This window comes from Pterocles gutturalis, unplaced genomic scaffold (genome assembly GCF_000699245.1).
Source record: "Pterocles gutturalis isolate BGI_N339 unplaced genomic scaffold, ASM69924v1 scaffold44722, whole genome shotgun sequence".
Lineage (NCBI taxonomy): Eukaryota > Metazoa > Chordata > Aves > Pterocliformes > Pteroclidae > Pterocles > Pterocles gutturalis.
This window is the reverse complement of record NW_010114437.1, coordinates 1-20,303: the sequence shown is the minus strand read 5'-3', so window position 1 is coordinate 20,303 and position 20,303 is coordinate 1. Positions and strand designations below refer to the sequence as shown.

The 20,303-nt window shown below is 37.5% G+C and overlaps 1 protein-coding gene across 1 annotated transcript in view; it reads right to left on the bottom strand.

Moving 5' to 3' along the window:
• The window catches only part of MYO5C (myosin VC), a gene marked incomplete at its 5' end in the record, with an annotated part of 32,624 nt that extends 12,669 nt beyond the window's left edge, over positions 1–19,955 (bottom strand). Inside the window, 24 exons of the mRNA XM_010074817.1 lie at positions 645–750; positions 1,654–1,747; positions 1,973–2,137; positions 2,734–2,880; positions 3,285–3,450; positions 4,128–4,339; positions 5,265–5,376; positions 5,463–5,549; positions 6,984–7,081; positions 8,448–8,531; positions 9,145–9,270; positions 10,379–10,519; positions 10,869–10,950; positions 11,399–11,664; positions 12,301–12,407; positions 12,931–13,038; positions 13,447–13,528; positions 14,438–14,581; positions 15,065–15,221; positions 15,612–15,756; positions 16,030–16,195; positions 17,084–17,194; positions 19,537–19,694; positions 19,769–19,955. Coding sequence (XP_010073119.1) covers positions 645–750; positions 1,654–1,747; positions 1,973–2,137; positions 2,734–2,880; positions 3,285–3,450; positions 4,128–4,339; positions 5,265–5,376; positions 5,463–5,549; positions 6,984–7,081; positions 8,448–8,531; positions 9,145–9,270; positions 10,379–10,519; positions 10,869–10,950; positions 11,399–11,664; positions 12,301–12,407; positions 12,931–13,038; positions 13,447–13,528; positions 14,438–14,581; positions 15,065–15,221; positions 15,612–15,756; positions 16,030–16,195; positions 17,084–17,194; positions 19,537–19,694; positions 19,769–19,955 — 3,251 coding nt within the window. The remainder of the gene's footprint in view (positions 1–644; positions 751–1,653; positions 1,748–1,972; positions 2,138–2,733; positions 2,881–3,284; positions 3,451–4,127; positions 4,340–5,264; positions 5,377–5,462; positions 5,550–6,983; positions 7,082–8,447; positions 8,532–9,144; positions 9,271–10,378; positions 10,520–10,868; positions 10,951–11,398; positions 11,665–12,300; positions 12,408–12,930; positions 13,039–13,446; positions 13,529–14,437; positions 14,582–15,064; positions 15,222–15,611; positions 15,757–16,029; positions 16,196–17,083; positions 17,195–19,536; positions 19,695–19,768) is intronic.
• Between the last annotated feature and the right edge of the window lie 348 nt (positions 19,956–20,303).

Here is a 20,303-nt window from a genome sequence, read left to right as displayed (position 1 = left end):
TACATCTAATTCAGATATTGGGACTGAATTCAAGGCAAAACTGAGTTTTTTCCACTTAAAGGCTAATTCTCCAACTCTTTGAGAGTTAGCTTACTTGAGGAGCTTTCTGCTAAGTTTATGGACACAGTCAGCGCTGAAGAAAGACATAGCAACAGGAGTCCTGTGTCCTTCTCAGTAAAACATTGTTAGAAGCTTGCCATTTTCTACTAGCCCCTACTGGACTGGCTTCCAACATAATAAAGCTAATGGGCAAAGCAGGAAAAGCTAGCAAAGAAGTCCTCTAAGTATAGTCTGAAGTTATTTGCAGCTGAAATTAGACTGAGCTGAAACTCCACACAGCTTCCAATCCTCAGAACAGTGACTGACTGCACTCTTCACATTTCAGAGAACAGCATTTATCCAGTACCTAAGGTTCTCTGTCTTATACTGGAAGAGACTTACTGGGAAATAAACACTTGATCTGAGAAAAGCATGCTGCAAAGCAACAACCATTCATTGCTAAATAATAGGATTTTTAACACTGCAAATGAAATACCAAAGGGCAAAAAACAGGAAGTTTTTCCCCTGTATTTTAACCAAATGTCCTCTACAAATGCTGCCTTTCCTTCAAGCTGAATCTTTCAATTCTGTCCTTTAATATTTACTTCACGGGCATTCTGACTGGTATGGCCATCAGCTGCTCTTCCAGCCCTGACCGAATTCTGAGGATATCTCCAAAGAAACCATTATGATCAGGGTTGCCCTTCAATTCTCAGAAAGACACAAAGATATATGAAAAGACAGGAAACTGCAAAAGCTAGAACAGTCTCAAGTCTACAGTATAATTTTCTGCATGTGACTGATCCACAAACTAGCATGTGCTTTTCCTCAACTGTACATGAAGTACTTCAGTACTTCAAGAGCACTGACAGATTCATAAGTGATGTGAGCATAATACATCTACAGCAGGAGAAAGAAAGGCAAGGAAAGAGGAAAAAAAAATGAATACTGTTCCAAAGCAATAAAATTCAGATTCCATACATTCTCTGATTTTCTTCTTTTTGTACATCATTGAAGAGTTGCTTCGTGAGGTCATCCATTTTCTCTGTAAAAAAATATTTCAATATTTCAAAGACCTTCATGCAATTATGTGCATTTATTAAACTAGTATGACCACAACGAGAAGTTTTGTTTTCATAAGTAATCCTTAACACAGTTTAAGGCTGAAATTACTCTCTCAAGTGCCAAAAATTATATTACTATCCAAGTAATGCTATAGAATAAAAAGGTTCTGAAACACCAAAGTGGTATTCATCTGAAGTATCCTTGATCTCATGTGCTGTCTGTGTCCTTTGAAATTAGATTCTTAAAAGCAGTACATTAAAAGAACCAAGGACAAAGCGACACTTTGAAGGAATGAATGTGCATGAGAGAGGAAACGTAATAGGAGGAGAGCTTTTGCTACTGAAAGAACAAATTTAATTTAATTATTAAGTTAAAAGCATTTGCACTACACATTCTAAGCAAGTAGAGCTTAGGACCAACTTTTAATTTACTGTAAATTCAGCATTTATATTGCTTTTATTAGAACAAAAGTGATTTACCTTTGCTGAAAACCCGACTTTACATTTTACCCCACTATAACTCCTTTATAACTCCTTTTAGTTATTGTACCTTTCATTTCCTCAGTTTTTTCTTGAAGCTTTATTTCTAAAGTCTCTTTCTGTTCTTGTAATTCTTTATTCTGATTCTCAAGTTTTAAGATTTTCTGTACACATAGAAAGTAAGCATAAAATACAAATTACAAAGGAGGAAGAAATAGGTCACAGAAGGTCTTACATTTTAACAAGCATATATGGACTCCGTTCCTCCCCTGCCACCCCCCAAAAGTGAAGTTACTTAGTAACTCTTGAATCATGCATTTGATAAATCCAGTAGCTGCAGAAATTATTTAAACTAAAATAAAAGCATCCAAATGGCAATTAACGTTTACCTGTTCAGTGTCCTCTTTATATTTTTTGCCCTTCTCTTCGTATGTTCTCTTTTGAGCAGTTAACTTTTCAAGATCTAATTCGAGTTTCTGAATTGTATCCATGTCATTCATATGAGTTGAAGCCAGACTGGTCAATCGTTCCAGCAAACCATGATTTTCTCTACTCTACAGTGAGCAAGACAGGTTACAAGAAAACAGAAAAATGCACACCTGTTTAATAGAATTTTGAAGGAAGCACCTGACCTATTTCTGCTCACCATCCAATATCAGTCATTATTATTTCAACCAAGGATTGTTTCCATCAATTAGATTAAAGCTACCATCTTAAAGATGCTTTGGCAGGTATGGCTCTCAAAAATACGTTGCAAACTAAACATAATATGAAATTCCCAAAAGTTACTAAATATGTTGCACCATAGCAGTATCTCACGCATCCTTCATCCTAATACAAGTAAACCCCTCCAGAGACTGGACGGACTACTTAAGAAACAGTAGAAAAAAAGTTAATTGCAGACTCTTCGCATTGGCACAACTAATCCAAAAATATAAGGAAATCCTGGATGATTCTTTCTAGCCTGGATGTAGGAAGAATACTAGTGGTTTATTACAAAGGACCATATCCCTTACATATTGTCCTGTCTTGTCAAGTAAAGAATGGATATTGTAATTCATGTAAGCCTCCAGTCAATATAAGAGCTCTGAATAAAACAGATACAATTTTAAAAATCAGTACAAATCATAAACTGACTGGTGTCCCTCACCTGTTCTTCTATCTTTTTCTGCAGCTGCTGAACTCTGTATGAAAGCTGGATATTCAATACAAACCGCCGAATATTCTGGAATCTGCGCCTGGCAAGCCATGCACGGGCATATTTCTGAAGGATCACAGCCTTGTGTTCTTCAAGCATCTTTAAAAGAAAATATTAACATCTGTCTGTAATTATCTATGGCTCAATCAGCATCAATTATAACACTCTGTGAATCTACCTACACTGTTAATGACAATGCTTCTCACGGAAGTATCAAAATATTGAAACAACCAGACTGCAGACACATTTGAACCACTGTAGTAATCACACTAACTAATCTGCATCAAGTATAAACAAGACAGAGTTCTTGGTAGCTCAGAGATAAGACCTAAGCCACTGTGTAACAGTATTTTTATAGTAACACTATAAAAATAAAGTAGAAGATATGAGAACCAGGCATGCAAAAGGTAAAATATTACAGATCATTGCCTTTGTCTCCATTTTTCTTATATAGCACAATAGCTGTTTTCAGTTACTGAAATAAAATTTTTGATAGGCTGTACCTTCCGATATTTTTTTCTTGCTAGAAATCCTCTTATATAAGCTTGGATTGTTACAGCAGCCACATGGATGAGCTGGCAAAGTCTACGGACCAGATAACCCCGACAGTATTTCTGAATAGTTATAGCGGCCCACGTTTGCTTCAGAGTTCTTGCAGTTACAGCTTGCCTTAATTCAAAAGACAGTAAAGTTTACTTAGGTCACATTAGATTTCTCAAGCTTATTCCCTCAGTCAGTCAAATCACACACACAAAAAATAAGGTATTGAAAACTGGCATCCACTATCTAAAACACAGCTTTTTCTTCAAAGTGAAATTATCCACAATCTGAAATCTGTTCCACAAGCAATTGTTCTGATGGTCTCTTTCTGAAAATTTCAAAGCCTACATAGAGCCATCTTCCTCTTAATCTGCTCTGTGAATGACTAGTGCAGTTTATCTGCTGCATAATTCCTCATAATAATTTGCACACACTAATTTGTAGACCCTTGTAAATTGCTTTTTCCTTTCTGCTACCTGATTTGATCTCTGGCTCTGAAGCTATGCACTAAGCCTAAGCTGACAAGCAGGTCAGGCATCGTTAGCTAAGGACTGAGCTTACAGGTAGACAGGCCTCTCGGGAATCCGGCAGTCAACACCTGAAATATGCTAGAGCACTTTCTTCGTATCAGCTGAATAACTTGAACATTTTCAAGTCCATAACTACACTCAGGAGGAAATGGAAATACAATTGGAATTGCTCTTTCGTAAAAATTACACTTCCAAATTAGAGTTGTGCATTAGTTTGACCTTCTATATCCCTTCAGGCATGCCCTAACAGCAAATGCATTTATCAGCCAAAAGTACCGTACAGTCCGCTGCCCCCTGAAATACTGCTGTATTATAATTGCCGCTTGCTTTATGCGAAGGAATTTCTTCCGCTGCAGCCAGCCTCGAACACTCTTTTGGACGGTGATGCACGCATGTCTCAGTTTATCTGATCGCAGTTTTTCTAAGTAAGCAACCTGTCCTGCTCTGAAGAAAATTTTTGTTCTCCCAAACTGATATTGGTTATGATCCTGAAAAAGAAAACAATAGGTATATTCAATTTTTAGTTTATTACTGTAGACCAGACACACTCTTCCTTTTATAAATTGTCACTTCAAGCAAGCTCTTCTGAAATTACATGATCTTGCTAAATAAAAACATCCTCTCTGCTTTCTTTGCAGGTAGGAGTAACAAGGTGAAAATCCATTTAGCAGTAAAGAACCAGAGAATTACATCCAAAAATCGCACCCTAGTCATCTCAAATTAAAGGGAGGATCTGGACTTATCATCAAGGCCTTGAAAGCAAGCTCTTCATGCCCTCCTACCAGTCTGGTTCCTTGGGCTCAACACTACCTTTTGGTGCATGTCTGGCTTTGAATCAGAGAGCTGTGTGAGCAAAAACTCAGGGGAGAAGCTGCTTCTAAGCTCAGGTTCTCACCCTTGGCCCATGCCAGAGCTATGTTGCAAGCACACCCGTGTTTGGTCTTATATATCCCCAAGGCTGAACTCAGTCCTGACATGTGACTTGAATCGGTGGCTTGACTTGGACCAGCCTCATCCCTACAGGGATGCAATACGCAGAACAGCACCTTTTTAGAACAGTTCTCCAATATGCTTCATTCACCATCAAAAGCCCTTTTGTGTGTGTAAGCTTCCTAACACTTGACAAATGTATACCATTTACTGTTCACTGGTTTATAAATCAGGTAGAATATCTTCCAAGTGAAGATATTAAGCACATGGAGGTTAAATCATCTGTCTATGGCCACATCATGACTGTGCTACCACACAAGGTTATTGACTTGCAAGCCTATGTGCAACACACTAAATCACAAAAGATAGTAATAATGTAAATATCTTTCCTATTTGAGGAGTGAGATACTACTCTTGGCAAAAGAGACCTTTTATTAATAACGGATGCCACAGTACACAATGGGTCAGTGCATACCAACTAACCTGGATTAGCCGCTGCAAAACAATCTTGCAAATCTGCTTCTTATCATTTGTGGAGAGTTCCTGCTGTGTCATAAGAATGCTGTAACGGCTGAAAAACTCAATGTAAGTCCACCTGGAAAATTAAAAGTTAGTAAATGCAATTAATGTAAGAGACACTTAAGTATTTTTTGACATACGGAGGCCCACTGCTGCCCCTACCTGGATGGGTAGCTCTGGGCACTAATTCGAATAGTTTCCAAAACACCACATGCTCGAAGTTGCTGAGCCACTCTCTTTGAATCAAACCTAAAAAAGCAGAGTTATATTTTACATTTTTGTTGGGTTTGACATGCTTTAGTAATTACAACTATTCTACTAGCTGGATTTCTATTTCTGCACATAGAATGCATGGCTCCCTACTTTTTATAAGGTGTCTTACTTGTTTTTTTTTTTTTAATATGCGATAGGGAGCATCCGAGTTTTCTTTTTCTGCCTCAAAACAAAAGGAAGACTACATTACTTTTTCTCTTACAAAAAGTCCTGTTCCTTTTCAACATTAACTGTGAAAGCTCATATTCCCCAGCAGTGCACTGGGAAATAACTCTCTCTAGGTACTCTTTAGCACACTGATTATGAACAAACCAGGATTTACTCATGAATATCCAGGTTCAAGATTATCAACATGAGGCACGGAAAGACCCTTCCCAGTTCTGGACCAGTGCCGGTATGCTCAGAACACCATGCTACAGCGTCGATCCAGTGTTAGCCAAGAGATTCCTGTGCCTGACAGATGACTGACTTCACTGTTGTTTCAGATACTTATGGTAAGCTCTTCTAGTCTAATTCATACATGTTTTGATATTATCCGAGTTATTTCCCCCCTCATTAGTATTATACAGAATAATGAGGTCTCACTGCAGTGATAGTGATACATTTTTTGCATGGACAAATTTTGTCTGGCTTCAAGAAAATGAGCTAACACATTTTAAAAAATTAATTTAGAATCGAATTTTGCCTCTTCCCTCCTACTCAGATATGACAAAACCTTTTATTTCATTTGTCATTACACTACCTTCCAGCTAAAAGCTGTGTAACTGAAACTAGATTCCACATCTCTCCACAAACCAGACCAATATTTGCATCAGGGTTAACTCCTGCTTACAGTTAATGGTTATCCAGCTAGACATAGGAGTCGTGCAAGCTATCTGGCATATATGATTGTATTATAACATTAAAATGGTTAAAAATTATAGGAAAACACCACAGCTATATTCAACAATGCTCATATCTTTTCTGACTTCTAAAGCTCCTCTAAATATTTCTCTGGACAAAAGGGAAGTTCACAAAGGAAATAGCATATTCTTTAAATATGAATTGGTGATAATCCATGATGTACAAGAACAAACACATCTGAACAAAATATCCACCAACTTAAACCAAAGGCAGACAACCTTTCCCCTAAAAAAGTTATGACAAATACACAAACACTAATATCCAACTTGAAAAATTTTAGGATAATAAAGAATTTTTAAGGTATCAATAACTATTGTTGAATTATTTTATTTTTGTAAGAAGACAATTTTTTTTTACTTCAGTTATCTTGAAAGGAAAAATATCTTCTGTATGGTAAGTTGCTCAACAGTAGGAATTCATCTTGCTGACATCTAGCTACTACGAAACAGAAAAATACTCTTTTAATTTTAAAGGTAATATAACAGCTTACACGACTAACATACTTACTCAAAAGGCAACTTCTCATCATTTGGCTTTATGCATCGTACATAATGAGGGGTGGTTGCATTGAGTGTCACCATAAGTAAAGACAAAGAACTCCGGAACTAGAAAATATCAGACATAACAGTTTTGCTAACGAAACATTTACAGCTAAGGATAAAGTCAAGTCTTAGTTTTTTAACTCTTTGTTAGGTTTTGTCTGGACACTGGGACATTTTCTTGGGGTTTAGATCTTAAATGCAGGAAATTTAACAGTCCTGCTGTACCTAACAGTCTCCTATATATAAATTAAACACACCTACTTATATCCAGACCTGCAGCACTGCACTGTGGCTGGCTCCTGCTGTATTGAAAACTGGACAGTCCAGCGTGAATAGCAATAGAATACAGCACCATCATCTCAGAACTCCCAGTACACTTCCCTGAAAGTATGAGCATCACAGAATAGCACGTTTATGTAGTACCTTACTGCCAACAGTCATCCGGAGCTGTTTGTTAGGTGACTTGAGAACAGGTCTTGCAGATTTGATGTTTATGGTTGAACTGAAAGGTGAAATGGACACTGGATTGTCTTGAAAAAAATTTGCACACAGATGAAACTAAAAGTGTGGTGAAAGAATGACAGTTAAATGCTGTGTAACTGTAATAACATTTAAATAAAAATTACACCTACTGCAATGTAAAATGCAAAACCCATCCATCTTAATGGTTAGGCCAGGCATTGCAGGACTTGGAACCAGATCTTTAAGCCACAAACAAACAACTGAAGGAACAGTTGCAACAATTCTGAGTCTATTGTGAAGCACTTCCACATCTCACAGACAAAACTCAACAAAGCTATTTCAGTATGAGCAAACATGGACATAAATACAGAACAGAATTAAAAGCAAGACCACTTAAGGTTATACTTTCACAAGATTTAATTTAAATTAATAATGTTTTTTGGTCTGATTAAATTAGCTTCTTCATAGTAATCCTGCAGTCTCAATGCTGCAGACCTGAAAGGGACAGGGTCTTCAAGCAGATGGGAAGTGGCAGGCACATAAAAAACATTTGATGTTTTCCCTGCCCTGGTATTCTCTTAATCTCTTTTGAAGAACAAACAAAGGCAGCTGTTAATGATAAGCCACCTATCAAAGCTACAGGTAATGACTACAGAAAAAAAAACCCTAAGTGAATTGCTCAGTTTCAAGGATTACAAAATGCTATCCAAACATTAAGAAAAGAAAAAATACTAGCAAAGTAAATGCACATATATGAAAAAGTTGAATACTGTGTTTTTCCATCTTGTGCGTTATTTTGACGTTAAAAATACACACTTGTAAAATATTAATAAATATTAAAACTAAACTAATTGATTCAACCAATTAAAAATCTTTTATTGAGAACAAATATTTTAAAATCATATCTGAATGAATTCCAAGAAAATCAGGTATTCAGAAAATTAATCATTGCTGATTGTTCACAAACCTTGCTCTCTTTCAAGATGTCAATCAATATTTCATGTACTGTATCTCTGTTTTTTTCCAGAAATCCTTCGCATTTATATTCTACCTGTGCAAACAGGTGAAATAATTAACTTTTCAGCAATACATGAACAGTTGTCAAAACAATAATTTGTATTCTCTAAGCTGTGGTGGCCAACAGGTCTTTATTAGTCTTAAACATGATGCTGGAAACTCTGCTTTTACCATACATACATGCATAAAGCAAATTTAGAAGCAGGGTAAACTGTCAGAATTCACTATCAACTGCAATTTCCATCTGCCTTCCTTAGGAACTTCTTTCCTCCTCTCTTCATTATTTTATGATTTCAAATCAAATTACCAAAAAAGGAATACCACATTTGAAATGTAAATAACCGAGACTAAAACGTGGACGGACTACAATCTTAACTATTTACACACTGCCCCCTTTTTCTGCTTATCTTGATTATTTATTTTTATACTTTCAAACTCATTATCCTAAGTACTTCTCATGTTGAAATGACACGCTACCAGCAGTATTACAAATAAATAAATAGATAGTACTATGTATTGAAGATAGATTTTGTAGAAGTTCCAAACAAATGTAGTTAACATTTCCTCTATTTTGTAAGTTTGTTTCTTTTCTGAATGAGCTCCTGCTAGAAATAAAGTGAAATAATACGGCATTGTTTACACTCTACCTTATCAGCAAAGTGTTGAATGATGAAAGATGTGTTTGACATCCTTGGCTTTTCAAAGAGTGCGTTTTTATTGACAAAATTATTATATAGCTTTTGAAGCCAGTTGTCATCTGTTCCATGAGGTAACTGTAAAAATGAGAAGGGCAGTCTCTTTAACAAAACTCTGCTGGACTGTTAAAACCAGCAAAACTGCTTACTACCAACAAATCCTGTCTGAATAATGTATCTTCAGTGAGTTACGAAGCCTGATAACAACCAGTTTTTGTCTTTTCCGAATAGCCAGTGACTCCCTGTAGCAAATAATTTTAAGAAAGGAGTTCATATTAATGATAGTAAGAGTTAATTCTCTGATGAGTAATAAATTATTTTGTCCTGAGAGGATGCTACCTGCAATCAGGGACAATCTGATCCCTGAGAATGCTAATGAGCAGAATAAGAGATAAGCTCATGAGTTAGGGAATATTCCCTCATTTCTCCCATATTACTCCATGGTTTGGATTCTGAGAAGTACAAGTTGCCAGTATCACCATAGAACCTTTTAGAGACCATTTTAAGAGGGCTCACCTTTCCCTGCCCTGTTCTTCACTGACAAAGCTACTTCAATAGATTCAGAAGCCTAAGGGAACTACGTATATGTAGAAGAAAAAAATACAGATTCAGGAATTACTACAGTTAGGAGAGAAGCACAGAGAAAAAAACAGTAAGACTAAAGAAAAAACGCAAAGATGTAGGTTTGGTGCATTCAACAAGAACTTAACAAAAAATGAAAGGAAGACTGGGGTTTTTTTGTAGCAAAATTGTGATTCATGGGATAACTGAATTGTAGAAATATTGGTGGAAGAGATCCCTGGAGACTGGGCAGTTCAAATTCCTGCTCAGAGCAAGACTACCCCCAACACTAGGTCAACCTTCCGTTTGAACCCAAATCCAGGAAGTATCCAAGGACGGGGATCCCACTGCGCCTCTGCTTAACCTGTTCCAGTACTGCACTACCCTCATTGTGAAGAAATCTAGTTGCCGAGTTAGATTCTAGGTCAGAATCTAGTTTTAGGTTCTTAATTTTATAAGATAAACATAGACTTAAGTGACTTACAATTGAAATTACCAAATAGGGGACAAATATTAATGTTCCTTTTATGAGGAAAACACTCTACTTCCTGTTTAAAAGGAATAAAATATGGATTAACCCACAAGCTTTTTTATGAGCTCATAAATACAAGAATTTTTAAATTACCAAGCACTCTTCATCCAGAAGTTCTAAAATTCCCATTTTAGCTTCAATAAGGTCAATGACAGGCTGGTTGTCATAGAAGTCTATTAAAGTCCATGGGATATCTTCCTTCATATATTCTTCTTGTTCAAGTTTAAATACATGCTAGATATGTGAGAATTATGAAAATGTAAGGTAACAATTAAGGAAGCAAATATACACAATGTATGCACATGCATGATTGTGTATATAAGATAGAAACAAAATATTTATATATTTTGTAGTACAGTGTATGTCTGTCATAAGATAACAAACTCAGAAATTTTCATTTATGTATATATGTGTGTATGTATGTGTATATAAACAAATAAAATATTTTTATCTATTACTGGATAGCCATTATCCAGAAATATCCATGACTCAAATACAAATAGCTTTTGCTAATATCTGTCATTGACAACTTCAAAACTGATGCAAAATAAGATAAAGAACTATAACAAATAAAAGAATATACCAGGTTAAATTGCTGCTGCAGTTTTTCATTAGCATAATTGATGCAAAATTGTTCAAAACTGTTCACATCAAATGTTTCAAACCTGAAACACATGTTGAATAAGAATAAAAAAAAAAGGTGATGCATCAGTATTGGAGAATAAAAACAAAACCTTGACATTTACATACAAATGGTAGTATCCTTGTAAGCCTTTGGAGCTATCCTGATATTTCTAAGAAAATTAAGTAGCCATAAGATTTCCAAAGTTCCCTAGAAGTTAATGTTACCAGACATAATAGAGCTAAAAAAAATCCAGAGTTAAATCTAAAAGTATCATATAAAAAGTTAAATTTAAACCTTATTCACAAAAGAACCTAATATTTACAGTTGCCCAACATATTCACTACTCTGGATGCTAAAGAGTTTACACGACTATGACCTTTTAGTAAAACCAACCCCTCCAAATTCACTAAAAGCACAAACTGAAAAGTGGCTCTTATCAACTCCAAAGGCACAACTTAAAGTAAATTTACTTCCAGAGACATTCTTACCCATAAATGTCCAAAACACCAATAAAAGTATGTTGTTTGCCAGGGAACTGCAGAGCTTGGTTAATTCTTTCCACAATAAAGTCAAACAAATGAGAATAGATCTTCTTTGCCAGAGCATCCCTTGCATTAACAGCCTGAGCTCTTGTCATTGGCTTTATTACAGTCTCTGAGGTAGTGATAATCTTCCGGTGGCACAACCATTGTGACATTTTGTCACAGTTTAAATCCAGAAGTTCACAGAATATATTGAGATGTTTATCTTCCAGCTTTAAAAAAGATAAATAAATATAATTAGATTATGTTTATTACTTTAACTGTTGTCTACACAGTGAAATCCTGGCATCACTGACATCAAACTACGACATTTTTTAGATAGACAAGGGGCTCTGTTCACTTCTTCATCTAGCAAAATATCAAGAAGAGCTAAAGCAAGTAATATTGGATAGTGCTCCTGCTATAGGAGAGAAAAATTTAGACTGGATGAGATGCTTTGGATTAACACATTGAAAGAAAAAGTTATTTTAGTCTATGTTCAAGTGTCGTTGCTTTTTAGATTTGCATCATCTGCTGGGACACATTCTGGGCAGCTTTGACAATGCTCTGTTTCCTGTATCCTGCAGATAGTCCCAAACAGCTTTTCCAACAGCTGTGGAACAACTGTCTGTGGGATTTTCTTAGACACATTTGCCTTTTGTTCAGACTTTCTGAATTTGGGCACAAAACAGGATTCACATAAGCACTTGCTGTGATTCTATACAGATGAAGATGGAAAAATCTCTCAAGTGTAATATACCAGCTTTAACACTGTTCTGAGTCCCAGATATGAGAAAAACTATTGCTAAATTACTTTTGGCATTGAATATAAAAGAAAAGGCTGGTATGTGAATGAACTACTTCCTTACACTGATGGCTGATCTTTCATCTCCAACAGCTGTTATTTCCACGTTGCCTAAGTGTAGAATTGCTGCCAGCATTTTAAAAACATCCATCTGAAAATCCCCCTTCAGACCTAAAAAAGAAAATCTTGATTATTTTAAATACTCAGAAACAATACAATTAATTAAATAGCACAATGCTGGATTACCTGCTTTGTTGTGTAGCCAAGAACTGTATAGCATCTCTGCAGACTACTATGCAAAGCCTTGGTTCTGCCCGATTTCTGCCTGTCTGATCCGATGAGAGATTAGGCACAAATTCCTGTACCTCACCAAGTGCCATTTGGCTTTCACATAAGCCATATAGGGGCAAAGAAGCTTCCAATGCCAGTTCTGTCACACCATGTTAGCTTAAGGGCCAAGAAGACTCCAGTCCCTGGTGATTTTGACCATTAACAACGAACACCAATTGCTAACAGCCATTTGCTCTTGCATAGTACTTTAAAAACAGACCAACAGTGCAATGGATAAACGATGAAAGAAATTATTTTGGTAATTACTGCTAAAGTTTTGGACATTTCAGAAACAATCTGCCTTTGCCCATTTCAGAAAAAAAATAAAATTATATCTATTGAGAAGGTATTCCTAGGAATTTACCCAGTAAGGCAAATGTCTTCTGAGTCTCCACCATATTTGCTCTGTCATCAACTCCTTCTATTACTGTGCTGCCACCCATTCTTGTGTAGTTAAATTCTTCTGCACTTCCTATAAATAAGAACAAAAACTTGCAATGCTGGAAAATTCAGGACTGGAGATAGCCACTTGCTAAAGCCCCTCGTAACACCAGGTCAGCTTCTCCCAAGTGGCATCAAAGCTTCTCTGTAGATAAATGAATCAAGTCCCTAAACTGTCATTATGGCATCTGTCACTACAGAAAGTATTCAAATAAGATTTTCACTTAGGTACTTGACCATGCACTGTTCAAGTTACTAGAGATTTGTTACTAAGTTCAATACAAGCAGGATTAATAGCTAAGTAACTTAAAAATGCAAGTCCCATTGTCTGCCTGGGAGATTTATGCTCAAAAGCACTTAACATCCTAGCATCTGAAAATCCAATCTTCAAAATACTGCACTGCAAAAATGAAGAGTAGGTTATTTTCTTGAGACCTACCTAATTTAAGATGCTTGAATTCAGGTTGCATAGCAGATGCACACAGCTGATAAAATATGTGGTAGTTTCTCTCATTCTCTGACTGTAAATTAAAGAATACCATTACAGAAAGAAAACAAACAAACAGAAAAACATTTTATATTCAACACTACTGTAAAGAGATAATGATACTTGAACGCTAAATTCTGCTGCAACATAGTTTGTCAAGGAAATTGTCCAATATTAAAATGGCACATTTTAGATTTCAGCAAGAGCTTTGAAAGAGATAAATTTAAGCATACTTTATTTCCGTCAATGCTATCCTGAGTTCTTTCCCCAAGGTTGTTACTCTAATAATTTCTTCAGCCTGAACAACCATCTACTAATCAGAACTGACAAATACTGTAACGAACAACTGTGTAGGAGTGCCAGCTAAAACACTGCCCCGCGGTAGCTCAGAAAACTCTCTATTCTCAAACCATCCTTCAGGCAGCAGATATATAGAAGTATTTTTCATAGTACTTAAAAAGTTACAATACTACTAAAAACTGTTTTAGTTCATAAAAACCGTTTTATAACATGAAATGCTTTCTTTAGTAGATTATCACAGTTATCCTCTGACACTGTAACAAGTCACATGCAATGAGCCCTGGTCTTATAAATTTTCAGCCATTTTTTTACTGAGACTCCATCTGCCCTACATACGCTGTTCCTTTCCAGACACAATCAGCATGTGCTACTTCTGTGACTGAAAGTCACAGATTTCTCAAATACTTCTTGCACTTATCTCAGGGAATTGTCCCTGAGATACATCTTCCACTTACCATAAGGAAGAACATGAAATAAATTAGTTTCTTATTATAAATAAGATTAGCTCCTATTAAAAAATAAATCAAACGCTGATTAGACATACCATCAGAACTTGACATAACATTTTCTGTATGAAACTAGTAAAGGATAGTACATTAGTAGATATGCTGACATTTGCTGTTTTTAACTTTATTTTACCCACCTGAAAGACAACTCTGGATTTCTCAAGCAGGTATGTTCTCATGTTAGCTCCAATGATTTGGTAACTCTGATCAAAACTGATTTCAGTGTATTTTCCAAATCGACTGCTATTATCATTCCGTGTGGTTTTTGCATTACCGACAGCCTACAAAAATTATCAACTTTCAGAATTTTCTTTACTTGCATCTTTCATAAGAATAACTTTGTCAAAACATGACACAGATGCAAGTTCCTAAAATCAAAGGTGCTCATAAAACTTCAGCATTGAGCTGTGAGATTTAAATTTTGAGACCCAAATTTGAAGAGAAGCCTCAAGTCAAATAGTAGAACACTACATAAACTGAGGATTAGAGGTCTTCTCACCATCTAATTAATAGGATGTGATCAGAGAAAACTCTGGAGGCAAACTAGTGCCTCTACAGGGGTACTGGTAAATCAGGCAGAACCCGGGTGTTCCTGAAGCTGACTACCTCTTCCCATCAGTAACATTCAGAGGCTAAACTTCTAATTTAGATATCTAACTCAGGCAGCTAAAACATCCCTGAAGATTTCAAACAAAGATTCCCAACAGCTCTCAGAATTCTTTGCTTGACGAGTACAAACTTGACAGAGACTCTCTGAAACTTACCTCAGTTATTGGATTGGATGCCAATACTTTATCCTCCACATTTGCGTTGCTGCTTGACTTACTCACAGTGGCAAAGTATCTCATAGTGTATCTCGCAGACACAGTCTTTCCAGCTCCTGATTCTCCACTGACTATAATAGACTGATTTTTGTTATTTCTAAAACCAAATAATCAGACAGTTTAAATCAGACATGTCTAGAATGCATGTGTAAGTGTAAGAACTAGATAATACGAAACAAATGCATGAAAACACCACTGTTGTCATCTCTCATATCGGTTCCATCTTTCATCCGTTCTTCTGTTACTCCTCTTCAGTTGTAACCTCTAATTTCAAGTCATCAGTGTTTTGTCCCTTGTCAAGAATGGAAATAGTTATGAGTTCTAGAAATTCCTCAGCTGGTTAAGGAATTACTCCTCCTCTAGTTAAGCTACCCATTCAAAGGTATTCTTAACAGCCAGTGGCACATACAGTTACATTAAACAACAATTAACACTGACTGCCACGAGACTTTAAGTGTTATTTATGGACATAAACGACATACTGAACCTTGCCATTTGCTTGTATGCTTCTTCTGCCACAGCAAATATATGTGGATCCATGTCCCCCATGTTCTGCCCACTATATGCATGGATAATAGCATCTCCATATATTGGCAACTGTTTATAGGGGTTTACTGCAACCAAAATTATTCCTACAAACAAGTGTAAAAAACAAAAATAAAACACAGGTTAGTTTAATGAAATGCCAGGTTTTGGCAACAACAGTTAAACTGTTACAAAGTGGCAATATTTTCTAAACTAGGAAGGAGATCCTGATCAACAAACAAATCCATACTCATAGAAAAATTATTTAAATTGAATGAGTTAAACCACACTTGAGGAAAGCATCACACATATCATATTGTAAACTAACCTATGATTTTTTTTAATAAATTATTTTTAACCTTGCACTTTACTTTGCTTACCACTATAGGTGTAGATAAGCTTAGACTCCACAAAACGAACTTTAAGGTTGTGTAGAACAGCTGGTTCATGGAGATAGCTAAGTGCAGTGAGATCATTTTCACCAACAAGTATGTCAGGATTTCGTAGGGGTGGCAAAGCAGCTGGATCAACAGGGTAATTCAGTTCCTATCAACAAAAATGACTTGAAATCTCATAAAATACGTTATGTTTGCATACACACAAGTTGATCTTCTACCTTTACACAAAGTTACAGGGTTGATGGAGCCCTGTTTGATCTTGTATTTCACCAATTCCATATATCCCACTGAACTTAGTGGACTTGGAGAATGTGAAAGTAAGATGGAGCTCCTCGTTGTTTAGTAAAAAGAAAGCTACATTCTCTTTATTGACAGTATTTTGTATTGAAATCTGTTAGCTCTCTAAACAGACGCATATTTCAAGCACAGATGAAAATGGCAGACAAGCTGCAACTGAATGAAAGCAAACACCTGGTCAGAACTTCAGTCAGCTCTAAAACTATTCTTACTTGCAACCCTTCAGTTTTCTTTACACAAAGTTTAAAACTCACTTCTGTTTCTTTCAACAAATCCATTGAATCCTTGTCTTTACAGGAACGGGAATGCAGAAATACAGAAATACTGCTTTCAAAATATCAAATCTGTAAAGAACTCAGCCACTAAAATTATCAGATCTTACATAAAGCAACAACTTTAGGGAAAAAAACACAACAGCTAGTTCTGTGCTAGATAACTGTGGCTGCCTTGTACTTCCGATTTACTACAATTTGAGTTTCAGTGCTCGTTTCAAAAGTGAAGTGATATTCGAGGTATGTGCTCTGTACAAATGTTACACGGACAGCAGAATTGCACTCTTCTTATGTTTAGATAACAGCTGTCTGCTGTAGAAATTTCAATATGATAAAATTCTGGTCAATGCAGGGTTAGCATAAAATAAAATTTGGAGAAGCCATTTAGATCCTGCAATGGTGAGGCCTATGTTTCTACATAAACATATCTCAGCAAACCCCACGATAATTAAGGCTTTTCTCCTTACAGTTCCATCTTCTAATTGCACATGGAGAAAACGGTCTCCAGCTTTGTAGTTTTCTGTGATTTCTGCAGACTGCCAAACTTCTTCATTATCAGGGATCCAAACCCTATTGTACTACAACAGAAAAACAAGATAACAGTTAGCTTAGCTATTATCCTCATACCAGGGAGCATAAAAAGATAGTTTTCAAAAGCCAAGTGTAACCTAAAAGCTGAACTGGATGCCAAGACTTCTGGGTATTATTCTTGGCTCTTACCCCTTTCAGCAGGCTGCGTTTTTGTGCTTTAGTTATTCTGCATGAAAGAAAAAAATTAGAGCAGACTCATTATCTCAGCCATACTTGTTCCACTCCTGCTCAGTGTGAAGTCTGCAGAACAGCCCAGCGGGCAGGAAGGTGAACAAGGGCCAGACTGTTGCCAGGCTCTTCAAACCCTTAGAGGGTACAAAGAGAATAAAATACACTTAAATACACTTAAAGCAGAGCCCCAATTTCTAGGAGATCTCAAATGAGCAAGTACCAGAGAAAGCATCTCACTTAGCAGAATTCAGACAATCACTTCCCTGAATTCAAGTACAGGACACTGAGCTTAGAAAACATCCTGCCATAGGCATGGACTCTGCACAGTCACCTTTCTTTTAATGGGACTGAAGTGCAACCTCCAAACAACATCTCCCCTCTTCTAGGGTGAACTTCAAAGACAACTGGCAGGTTTATTTCTTTACAAGCAATCAGCTGGCTTAGCTGAGCTCAGTCCCAGTAAGGTACCTTAGCTCTGCCTCAGAAAAAAAAAAAAAACCTTCCTAAAAGCACTTATTTCCAATGGAAGCAGATGAATTGTAATTTTCTTTTAGGTACTTGAAGGAGACAATAGAATTACCTCTAGCCTTTTGAAGCATAAACATTTGAATGTAAATTATGTTGTTCAAACCATGATGCTGAGGTTAAAATGCTGAAGCATTAACAACATCTTTAAATGCTCTCCCTACAAGCTATAGGAAACACCCTAGAAGCTACAGGAAACAGCACTCCTTACAAGGACAGAACACAGCTGGCAACCTCAGTAGGTCAGGAATTTCTTCACTGATGTGGAGTGTGTCTTTCTCATCCCAGCAGGGCTTAACAAAGCGGCAGCATCCCTAAAAACCTCCCTAATGCACCAGCTATGCATTAATAGACACCATTTGTAGTAACATTGAAACCACTTCTGCTCAGGGAGTTGGTTTGAGACCACTTCTGACACCTCACCATCTTCCTTAAACCTTGGAGCAAAATACTTTTTATACTGTATATCATGTATCTCAGATGGCAATGAAGACAACTTTGAAGACTATATTTGGATGCAAGGAGAAGACAGGAGGAAGGACAGCGATGCCAGAAAAAAAGCCTGAAAATCAGCACTACATGCGAGTACTGAGTTTCTTATGGGCCATCTCTCCTCTAATTTCTGATAAAGTAACACCATTCAGTCCCTACTTGCACAAGTGACTATGCCATATAGTCTTCTTCCAGTGCCTGTTTCGATCGCCAGAACCCTCCATTTAATTCCCCTACCCTAGCTATATTCATGCTCAGTTTACACCAGCTGTGTTTAAATAAACCCATGAGAACTGCAGCAGCTGCTTACTTGAAAAATTAACATTAGTCAAGGATTTCATGAAGTGTTAGCATACCCACTGATACCTTGGACACTCCTATACCTTCTCACTTTGGTGTTGCAACTGTTGTTTTTGGCACGACTGACTTTTTTTCATCTCTAATTTGGGAAAAGCCCTGGAAGCTCCAGCAGATCCCCAGAACATGAGGGTCTCCACCTTGACTGAACACAGCACCAACCGTGGGTGCTTCCAGAGGTCCCTACAAACAGCACTGTACCTCAACAGTAGCTTTTTCAACCCTAACTCCCAAACGATTTAGGGTAAGAGGGACTTCAGCAGGGATGTCCTGCAAGTCAGCTTGGGTTGCTCAGTTGAGTTTTCAGTATCTCTAAGGATGGAGATTGACCATTCTGGTCAACCATATGCCAGACGGGTGTGTACGTCAGGTGATAATACTAATCGAAACCTCAGCCGCTTTCATGACACCTCTTTGCTGATGCCTTCAGCAAGATGGAATTTTTTCACACAATATCCAAAATCACAAAGATCCTTTCTAAACAACCCCAAACCACTATGGTGATAATGTTTTCATCTATCCAACCAAAGGGAGAAAAACCCAGCTTCACAAGTGTCTATGTAATGAGCAAATGAAAGCTATGGCTAAATGAAGTCAGTTTTAACTTTGCTTTTTCTATGTGTATCAAAGTATAAATCGACTTTTGTGTCATTCCTACAATACGCTGATTTCCTAGCTTATAAAAAATAGTTATCTACTCACAGCTGTTAAATTGAATTCTTTATTTGCTGTGATCCTACATGAGTCATGAATATTGCCACCAAATAGCCTCACAGGCACATACTGTGTTCCCAGGTAAGAAACTGAACAGCAGTAGGTCACGGACGAGAAAGGGAGGAAAAAGCATGTGATCAAATACTGATTCTTCAGAAAAGTCCCTGCGGCTCCAGGAGCCTCCATTGGCAAATGTCCCCAGCCTACCAACGCTCGCCTTCCCAAACCCTGCCTCACAAGCAAACAGAGGAGAGTTTGCTCCTCTCGTATCGAGTTACACCCACACTCCTTCCTCCCCTCACCTGCCTCACAGTACTCCTGAGTTAAAGCCCCGTGTGTTCCCTCAGCTGCTCGGAGCAGTGGTACCGACCCAGCACGGGCAATGCCGGGGCAGCACGGGGACAAGCAGGAGGCACGATGGCAGCTGCCTTTGCGAGAGAGGAGACGCAGGCGCCTAAGATACTGATGGATGCACGTTAGTTTGGTTATCTAAAGCCAAGCAAACAAACCGTACGTCACAATACTCTGGTGACTAAAGGAAAAGTGAGAAACGTTGTGCAAAACACCAGCAGCTGCGCTGAAGAGGAATAATCTCCGTTTCAGTGCCAAGAGCAGCCAGACATATTCCGTGTTTGCACAAGCCAGAGCCAGCGCCTCACGAGCGCCGGGGCAGTGCTGTTAAACTTTAAGTCGCTGGCTGGCACACCGGAGAACTACACCTAAGAAAGACCAAAAGTCTCAATAAAGTATTTTTCCCCACAAGACCATTTTCCCCAGCTGCCCGCTCGGTGCGCTGCAGCCCGGGGTCACCCCACCGCGGGGACACGCGCCCCCCCT